The 10488-nt window shown below is 45.4% G+C and overlaps 1 protein-coding gene across 3 annotated transcripts; it reads right to left on the bottom strand.

Annotated features, from left to right (window-relative positions):
- Positions 1-1669: 1669 nt before the first annotated feature.
- Positions 1670-8994, bottom strand: LOC112245647 (suppressor of cytokine signaling 7). Of its 3 annotated transcripts, XM_042310672.1 has the most exons (9): positions 7072-8994; positions 6782-6843; positions 6527-6631; positions 5695-5826; positions 4899-5047; positions 4311-4479; positions 3152-3280; positions 2810-2945; positions 1670-2435 (listed from the first exon to the last, which is right to left on the bottom strand). In XM_042310672.1, the coding sequence occupies exons 1-9, from the start codon at positions 8601-8603 to the stop codon at positions 2315-2317; spliced, it is 2535 nt and encodes an 844-aa protein (XP_042166606.1). In that variant the 5' UTR covers positions 8604-8994; the 3' UTR covers positions 1670-2314. The 3 variants fall into 3 exon arrangements, with proteins under 3 accessions (XP_042166606.1, XP_042166607.1, XP_042166608.1); XM_042310673.1 differs by lacking the exon at positions 5695-5826 and having other exon boundaries at positions 1671-2435; XM_042310674.1 differs by lacking the exons at positions 5695-5826; positions 6527-6631 and having other exon boundaries at positions 1671-2435; positions 7072-8993.
- Between the last annotated feature and the right edge of the window lie 1494 nt (positions 8995-10488).

The following is a 10488-nucleotide window of genomic DNA, read 5'->3' as shown; positions in this document are numbered from 1 at the left end:
ACATCTATTTTGTGCATTGACACAAGTCATTTTTCCAACAATTGTTGACAGATAGATTATTATTTCACTTATAATTCACTGTATTACAATTCCAGTGGGTCAGAAGTTTACATACACTAAGCTGACTGTGCCTTTAAACAGCTTGGAAAAATCCATAAAATGATGTCATAGCTTTAGAAGCTTCTGACAGGCTAATTGACATCATTTGAGTAATTTGGAGGTGTACCCGTGGATGTATTTCAAGGTCTTCCTTCAAACTCAGTGCCTCTTTGCTTGACATCATGGGAAAATCAAAAGAAATAGACCTCCACAAGTCTGGTTCATCCTTGGGAGAAATTTCCAAACGGCCGAAGGTACCACGTTTATCTGTACAAACAATAGTATGCATGTATAAACACCATGGGACCACACAACCATCATACTGCTCAGGAAGGAGACGCGTCCTAGAGATGAATGTATTTTTTTCCCCCGAAAAGTGCAAATCAATCCCAGAACAACAGCAAAGGATATTGTGAAGATGCTGGAGGAAACAGATACTAAAGTATCTATATTCACAGTCAAATGAGTCCTATATCGACATAACCTGAAAGGCCGCTCAGCAAGGAAGAAGCCACTGCTCCAAAACTGCCATAAAAAGCCAGATTACGGTTTGCAACTGCACATGGGGACAAAGATTGTACTTTTTGGAGAAATGTCCTCTGGTCTGATGGAACAGAAATAGAACTATTTGGCCATAATGGGGGAGGCTTGCAAGCCAAAGAACACCATCCCAACCGTGAAGCACGGGGGTGGCAGCATCATGTTGTGGGGGTGCTTTGCTGCAGGAGGGACTGGTGCACTTCACAAAATAGATGGCATCATGAGGTAGGAAAATTAGGTGGATATATTGAAGCAACATCTCAAGACATCAGTCAGGAAGCTTGGATGCAAATGGGTCTTCCAAATGGACAATGACCCCAAGCATACTTCCAAAGTTGTAGCAAAATCACTTAAGGACAACAAAGTCAAAGTATTGGAGTGGCCATCAAAAAGCCCTGACCTCAATCCTATAGAAGATTTGTGGGCAGAACTGATAAAGCGTGCGAGCACAGAGGCCTATAAACCTGGCTCAGTTACACCAGCTCTGTCAGGAGGAATGGGCCAAAATTCACTTAACTTATTGTGGGAAGCTTGTGGAAGGCTACCTGAAACGTTTGACCCAAGTTAAACTATTTAAAGGCAACGCTACCAACTACTAATTGTGTATGTAAACGTCTGACACACTGGGAATGTGATGAAAGAAATAAAAGCTGAAATAAATCACTCTCTACTATTCTGACATTTCACATTCTTAAAATAAAGTGGTGATCCTAACTGACCTAAAACAGGATTTTTTAAACTCAGATTAAATGTCAGGAATTATGAAAAACTGAGTTTAAATGTAACCTTCCGACTTCAACTGTATGTGTGGATTGAGGTGTGCAGTCTCAATTTGTCGGGGCATGGACTCTACAAGGTGTGAAGCGTGTTCCACAGGGATGCTGGACCATGTTGACTCCAAAGCTTCCCACAGTTTTGTCAAGTTGGCTGGATGTCCTTTGGGGCGATGGACCATTGTTGATACACACAGGAAACTGTTGAGCGTGGAAAACCCAGCAGCGTTGCAGTTCTTGACACACTCAAACCGGTGCGCCTGGCACCTACTACCACTTTATTTCAGTTAATTAAAATTGATTGTGCAAAAGAGGGAAGTCATATTTTTTCTCTTTTACTGAAAATGCTGAGCCTGTGGCCAGCTTAGGGTATGGAGGAACAGAATGATGAGCAAGTTACAATCAGGGATTTTTTGACAATTAAAACCAACAAACAAAGATCAACCATGGCCTCCTGTGGGCCAGTCCACAACAACCCTCATAGCAACAGGAGGGAAGAAAACAAGGAAATTATGATAATTGGAAAAAATAGCAGTACAAATGGACCAGTGCATCAACTTCAGTTCATAGGTACAGTGAATATCTGTCTAGGGATTGATTCAAAGTCTAGGTTCAAGTTGTTGTTTTTTTGTTTTCAGGTTGTTTACAGGCTAGAAGAGTCCGTTCTCCTGTCCGTTCTCAATGAGGCTGTGTCCTTTTTTGTCCCTGCCCCATGTGTGCCCGCCGTATGGACAATTTTCCAGCATTCCACTACTGTCCCTTTCTACTCTCATTGGTCAAAGTCAAGAGAAGGCATGGTCATCTGGATCCCTTTGACTGCAGCTGACTGGATACAGAGGGTGCCCGAGGACTTTGATTGGCTGATGCTGGAAGACTGGCAGACCAGCAGACACCTCTTCCAGTTACGTCTGAGACTCGGCCTCTTGTTCTACTCCAGCCCCTGGTCGAATGCTCTTGATTGACAGGTACATCTCTTCCTCTGCATCGTAGTAGTAGAACTTCCTCAGGTACATGATCAGTGGTCTGGAGAGGGAGAGGTCAAATGCAGACAGATGCCTTTACATTAAGTTTAGCATGCGAGGCAGTATTCTCCCTGTGTATAACACTCTCAGTAAAAGAAAGGAAACTGACGAGGATGATGATGGATTGCATTAAAGTACAGCTGCTTTTTATAGCACTTTTCACTTGGTCTCAAAGCACATCATCCATGTCTAGTCTGTCAGCAATCAAGGATTATTTCCTTGATTTATTTATTTAGACTAAAATAATATGCTGAGGCATTTCTGTCAAAGCTCGGGAGAGAATGCTATTTCACTAACAACTATTTCCAAGAAAACAAATACAAGGTTAAAATGAATGACTGAATAAATATTTGGATAAATTGAGTATGGCAGTACTTGGGCAGCGGCAGCTCCTGGATGTGGTCGATGCGGACCATTTGTCTGATGCAGAAGCGGCAGAGGTGCTGCAGGGACTTGACGTTGCTGAACCGGGACACTGGGTAGAGCAGCTGCACCGGGGTAGGGGGGAGCCCTGGAACACACACACACACATTCAATGCACACACACACACACACACACACACACACACGAATGAGCACAAACAACCAATACAGATGCTCGTAACCTCTCAGCAACCTTGTATGCTATGCTTACTGTCATTCCAACCACTACACTATGTGGTAGTTAACATAAACATCTAATTGGTTAGGCCGTGTAGGAATGGGGGCTGTTTTTACCTGGCACACGTGATCGCAGGAAGTAGAGGAATTTTCCATTCTTGGAGTGCATGATGGCTCGCTCGATAAACTCCACCACAGAATGACATCGGTCCTCAAACTTGGGGTGACACCACAAGCTGAATGTCCCTATAGATGGAGACATGGAAGGGACACACACCTTAAGGTTACACCGAACACTTACACGTACATACCATTTAAAGGGGAATGAAATAGAACCAAATACCATTTAAAGGGGAATGAAATAGAACCTTGTGGTACCACTTTATTTAAAGTGTTCAGGTATAACGCTGTATTACTTGTTATAGGCACGTATTATATCATATATCAAACTTGGTTTTCTCATCTAACCCATGGGTTGGGTGGCTGATATGTGCTGTATGTGTAAAAACATAAATAGAATTAACTGCATGCTTTCTGTCTGTCATATATTTACACTGCATGATGAATGTGTCTGTATGTGAGTAAATCCCGTTAGAAGTGCTTTATGCGTATGCCATGTATATATGCGAGCATGTCTTTGTCGTTCACCCAATTTGTGTGCGGGTGACTCACCATGTTGCTCTGTGTGCGTGTGTGTGTCTGTGTGTGTGTGTGCCTGCCTTCGTGTGTGTGTATGTGTGTCAATAAACATACTGACTGAGTAGCTACAACATTTATATTTGTGTGATTGACTGACTGTGTGCACGTTTCTGCGTATTTACTGTACACAGGACTCACCCCTGTAGTGCTCCATGCGCGTGTGGTGTGTGTAACTCACCTCTGTAGTGATCCATGCGTGTGTGGTGTGTGTAACTCCCCTCTGTAGTGCTCCATGCGCGTGTGGTGTGTGTAACTCACCCTGTAGTGCTCCATGCGCGTGTGGTGTGTGTAACTCACCCCTGTAGTGCTCCATGCGCGTGTGGTGTGTGTAACTCACCCCTGTAGTGCTCCATGCGCATGTGGGGTGTGTAACTCACCTCTGTAGTGCTCCATGCGCGTGCGGTGTGTGTAACTCACCCCTGTAGTGCTCCATGCGCGTGTGGGGTGTGTAACTCACCTCTGTAGTGCTCCATGCGCGTGCGGTGTGTGTAACTCACCCCTGTAGTGCTCCATGCGCGTGTGGGGTGTGTAACTCACCCCTGTAGTGCTCCATGCGCGTGTGGGGTGTGTAACTCACCTCTGTAGTGCTCCATGCGCGTATGGTGTGTGACTCCCTGGGAGCGGAAGCTGAGGCTGAGGATGTAGCGGGGGTCAGAGCTGTCCCTCACCAGGAACGCCCCGTCAGGCTTCCCCTTCAACTTCATCTCTGCATCTTCCCAGTTCATAGGACCCCAGTACCAGCCACACTGGGGATAGACATGTAGGTGATTATGAACAAATATCATAGAAACATACACACAGGCGCACACACACACACACACACACACACACACACACACACACACACCATCCATAGAATCGAATATAAACGTAGAACTGAATGAATGTCATGAAGAAGTTTTCATCAATTAAAGGTTTGTTATCACACACCCACTAACACCCAGGCAGTTATCATCAATTAAAGGTTTGTTATCACACACCCACTAACACCCAGGCAGTTATCATCAATTAAAGGTTTGTTATCACACACCCACTAACACCCAGGCAGTTATCATCAATTAAATATTTGTACCCATTTGTTAGTATGTAACCCAATTGATTAGTAGTGAGTCTATATTCAGTCAGTATGTATGTGTATGTGTGTCGTTGAGTGGGTCGCAATTACCTTTTCCAGCTCTCTCAGACTAGCGGTGAAGTTGCTGGCCTCAGGCCGCCTCAGAGGACAGAGCCTTGGGGGCGGGGCCAACCTGGAAGAGAGAGGAGCTGAGAGGAGCTGTGAAGAGGTGGAGTGAGGCAGGGCCCGGAGGAATGCATCTGAAACAAATAGAGAAATATTCAGCTAGACACAATGATATGAATGTGTAGCCCAAACCATTACATTTGGCATAAATGGGAGTTGCAAGAAAGTTCAAGTCACACGCATAGATCTCAAGTTAGGACTTGTTACTAATAGATGATAACGGTGTTCAATTTGAGCAAGACTGCTTAGACAGACCAGGTGCCACAAATACTAATTCTCAAGACATATAATAAAAAGATCAGACAAGCATTGGTTCGCGACCGCACACCTTCACGATTCATTTCCACGCTGATCGGTCTGTATAGTCTTTCCTGAATACAAGCACTTACAGTATTTGACCTGAGGGCAACTATACAACCTTCACCCCAACACGCGAGTGTCACAACATATCACTCTACGAACTTAGGCATTGGCCGACAGGCACACAGGTTTTATGTTACCTATATATTCATAACTGCAGATGTTATACATGTTTATGATTACTGATATATTCACACATGTTTATAAATACAGCATTATAAATGTATCATATTGGTACTGTTTTGTATTATTATTGGTCTTTTCAGAGTCTTTGGCTCTGGCCATTACGTGCTCTATTACGACACCGTCCGCCCGTTTGCCCCATGCACAGCTCCCAGCTCTCTGCTCTCTGGTGTCTTACCATTGAGGCTGATACTATGCTGGATGGTGGCATGGGAGGGATGAGGAGGAGGAAGAGGCAGGGGGAGGGACTGTAGGGAGGCCCCCATAACACCCACTAGGAAAGGACCAGGCTGCGGCCCACCTATGTCATCTGGAACAGAGCAGGGGGAGGGGATGTTTCAGACCAGGGAGGGGTCTAGATCACAGGCTTTCTCAACTCCTCTCCTCTGGACCCACTGTGATGTGAAGTTTTCATCTCAACTTTTTTTGCACTGTTTGTTTTTTGATACATATTTTTATTTATTGAAATGTACTCCGTGAAGTATTCTAGGGTAATTAACAAATCAAAACGACATCCGATGTCATTTTATATTTTTAGGTTGCCAGAAATGGGTGATTCAACTCAGTAAATTGGTTTGTCCTTGTACCACTGCTTGGCTGAACATTCAATTCTGATAGGTCGAGAGGGTGGGTCCCCAGGATCGATGTTGAGAAACGCTGGTCTATAAAGGCCACAATACAACAGTCCCTCAGACTTATGGCTGTCGATGTGAGTGTTGCCGTGGGGATCAGAGATGGTGTAAAGCTATTAGGCTCTCCATCACCATAGAACAGAATGGGTATGTTTACATACTGTGATATTGCTTTCAGGAGAGGGAGGTAATACGGTGGCTATAGGACAGTAGGGTGAGTGAGGGTGTGCAGGAATCATTTTTAGTGTTTGCGTTTGCCTTCAGGTAGAAACATAGGCAAAAGAGATGCGTGAAAGTAAGGGAGAGACACAGAGAAAAATAGACTACAGAGACACACATGGAGAGAAAGAACAGAGAGAAAGAAAGGAGGTAAAGTACCTAATAGACTGAGACTTCTGCGTGGCGGAGGTGGAGGCGTGGGAGGGTGCCGAGTGTTCGCTCCTCTCCTCGAAATATCCACATCCACCAATGAAACAGTCTCACCTGCACCCAGAAATGGAAAGAAGGAAAGAGAAAGGGAGAGAGGGAATGTGAGACAGGAAATGACAGAGGAAGAGAGTGATGCCACTAAAGAGACATGAGTTCTTGGACCAGAGTTTGCCTCTTCAGCCAAGAAATGGCAGAGCCCCTTACCAGTGAAAGGAGCAAAGGAAGCAGGAGAGAAGGCACTTTGGGCCCTGGTCATTCTGGGTTGGCTGTGGCAAGAGAAAGACAGCAAAATAGGAATGAAATAAGTTATAGAGGGATGGAATATAGAGGTGATAGGGTGAAAAATAGATATTAGCTAGGTAGCCTAGATTTAGAAGAAACAAAAACAGATTTTGAAAATATTCTGACAGTTATGGGTCTATAATATCCAGATATAAATTATAGGCATACAATCGGTAGTTACTCACGATGCTTAAAATTGTTGAAGTCCTTACCTGTCCACGTCATGCTCCCCACCACTTCCACTGGCCACGTCTGTCAGACTTCCAGCGGAGGAGATTGAAAAGGCCACTGATGGCCTCTTATCCAGAAGGCTATTGGAACCACTACAGCTTTTAGTTCTGAAAAGTTTACTCAGGCGTATTTTAAGTGAGCCCTTTCTGGACTTCCCTGGAACTTTTAGTGTTTTCTCTCCGTCGCTTCCCCGACCGTTTGGAGTCCGGGGCGCACTGACGCACTTGTCTGCCCGCTTCCGGGGTGTTGATGCCTGGCTAGGGTTTGGACTGACAGGTCGGTCCGAGCTTGGTGTAGCCGCAGAGGCCCCAGGTAATTTCGACACCTCTGGATTCTGTTCTGTATCTCCCGGGCTCGGTTGAGTTGGGTTAGGTGCGTTTCCATGCAGGCTACATACTTGTGCGTCACCGTGCGCCGACGGACAAGGTTCTCCAGCCACCCCTTCCATCTGTCTGGTCAACTCTGCTTGAAAGCTACTGAGAGAAAATGCACCGGACATCTTTTGAACTCGACGTGCTCGACTTTCATCCGAATCGTCGTCCGGGCAGCCAGTGATACCCAGGCTGGCCACGTCCCCAGTCCCCAGCCCCTCCAGCACCAACAAAGCATCGCTAGTCTCAGTCGGGTCATCCCCATGGCCCATCCCCGCCGGTGCCGGCCCATGTGCACCCTGACACGAGCACTGGGGCATCTCCCCGTCCTTGAATACTATCTTGGGTACCGCGCCGAGCCCCAGCTCCCCGAACCTTCTGGCCAGGTCGAACACTGGGCCGTCGGGCAGCTCCCCGGTTGTGCACCCCCATTTCGACTCTATCATGGTGAGAGGATTGGATTTATCCGATAAGGGAGGCCAGTCTAATGGGTTGGTGATCAAACGGTGCCGATGACATAGCTCACCTATCTCGATATCGACAGCAACCGTGGATAATGCCACCCGGGGATGCAGACCCCAGCTCCGGGACAGATGGTTCTGCTGTTGCGTGTCGCCGGCGCTGAGCGTATTGTTATTGATGCCTCCGCTTATGTCGGAGACAGAGCCGGAGGTCTTGTCCAAACCAATATGTTCCCTCGACTGATTCCGACCGTCGGATTCACGGTCTAAAATCTCCTCACCATCCCTCAATATGTTAGGAAACACAAGGAGCTGAGGCCGTAAGCCGCCTCTGTGAGCGAACTCAAAGCCCTTGGCCTCCATAGCGCTCTGTGGAGGAAGAGTAATAGACACCGAAGGTCTAGTTGCCATCACCCCGGTGTCAGGTGCCGCCGTTCCGCAGCTCTGTTGTGCATTGTTCAGCGAAGAGAGATGCCCGGAATGCGCGAGGCCTGTCTTGGGATCTCGGGAGAATTCCAAGCCCCCTTTCATGTTGCTATGAGCCAAGACCTCTTTACCGAGTCCTGCCACCACTCCACCCGACGACAGATTCCCATTCTCCTCGTCTAAGCGGTCATCCTCGGCCGCGGAAACCAGGCGCATCAAGACAAAATCGGGAGACATATCTTGCGCGTTGTTCATAATTATTCCTCAATTCACGAAAGGGAATAAACGATTTCAACGCTTCACATAGCTACCGCCGTTTGATGGATCCCCGTTGTCATATAATAAAGAAAGGCCAAAGCGCTATCTACCATAAATAGGCTACGAGCGAATAAACTATTTAAAGCGTTCTTTCATTATCGCACAGATAAGCGCCTACAAAAAAACGACATCCATTTCTATTCTAACGAAGACCGAGCGAGTGCACGCATAAATATATCCAGCTTGCTGTTGTAAGCAGTCGAACCCCGGGGTCAAACATACGGTCTCATATGTTAGAATAAAAAGCCTCACAAGTCTGACCACTCTCTTTCTCTCGCTATCTCTATCTCTCTCATGTTCCCAGCGAAGCCCCACCCGCTCCCTCACTTCCGCAAATCCTATGCGTTCGTTCTGTGTTCAGTGTGTCCCTTGTCTCCCTCCCCCCATTTCTCTCTCCCCGTAGCGTGAAGTGATGAGAGAGAGAAATCAAATAAAAGTTTATTGGTCGCATACACAGATCTGCAGAAGTTATCGCAGGTGCAGCGAAATGCCTGTGTTTTCTAGCTCCAACAGTGCAGTAATATCTAGCAATACAAAAAAAATACACACAAAATAACACAAATAATTAATCATTTCAGAATGATGGGCTACTTTGCAATTAGTGACATGCATAGTAGCCTAAATATTACAACATCCAAATTGTTCCAATTATTGACATTGATTGGGGGAAATTAATTCAATACAAGACTACATTTGTTGTTGCTGAATGTTATTGATTGATGGCTGTATAATAGGCTATGGATTGATTCGTTGCAATAATCAGCATGGTAATAACATCCCTAAGAGCTTAGGCAATAATAAACATTTAGTATTCAAGGCCTATTTTGAATTCACTGCACGTCTTAGGAAATGATAGGACGACTTCAACAAATTAGTCCATTATTTTCTCCGGTGCACAGAATAAAAATCTGACCACTTGTGCCAATGGCTGTGGGCAGTGCTGGGCACCTGATCTGCTCAGTCTGTTCTTGGCATCTCACCGCCCAGTCTTTGCCAACTTAAAAGCTGTGTCAATTTCAGTTCAATTTGGCTCGGGAAGAAACAATCTAACATTGTGCTATTAAAGTGACTAAGGAAATTAGGGGAGGAAAAATAAGAAATAAAGATTCAGAATCTATTCTATTCCAGACTGTGCCACATCATCAAAACTTCCTGGACGAGAGTCATCGCACAGGCCCTCACACTATGTGACTGCACTTGATGTGACTGCACTTAAAAACATAAATCTGGTGATTCAGCAATCCACGTGTCACTTATAAAATGTAATGTCATAGAATAGAACAGGATAGAATCTAAAGTCCATCAATTAATTTGCAAAAGATAAATCATCAATGCATGGGCGTTTATAATTAGACCTCCCCTATCATAACCATTTGACTTCCACTTGTAGCTTGCTAGATTCAGAGGAGTGGCCTCCTAGACTGCACTCATTGTTCCCCAATTAAAGTGATAAGACATGATTTGGGAATTCTAGAGCCTTCCATCAGAGCGAGCAGCACTGTCCTGAGCTTGACAACCTACATTTCAGCAATGCCTATCTGCCCTTGTTGGATACCCCATTTCGGATTTCAGGATGCTATCAATTTCCTCCACTTGTCATATACAATACATACCACCTTGCAGACAAAGGATGACAAAAGGTTTTCACCCATAAATCATGACTCATTCAATCCGTTGTAAAAAAAAATGTTATTTTTTAATTACATCTCTCAACCAGAAGGTGGTGCTACAGGCCACCAATGATGGTAAACCACTGAAGCCCAGTTTAATACAAATGATCATCGTAGAATGGATGGACAGACATTTCATTCTTGATGAGTGC

Source organism: Oncorhynchus tshawytscha, linkage group LG32, assembly GCF_018296145.1.
Source record: "Oncorhynchus tshawytscha isolate Ot180627B linkage group LG32, Otsh_v2.0, whole genome shotgun sequence".
NCBI classification, from domain to species: domain Eukaryota; kingdom Metazoa; phylum Chordata; class Actinopteri; order Salmoniformes; family Salmonidae; genus Oncorhynchus; species Oncorhynchus tshawytscha.
This window is presented reverse-complemented; position numbering and strand designations above follow the sequence as displayed.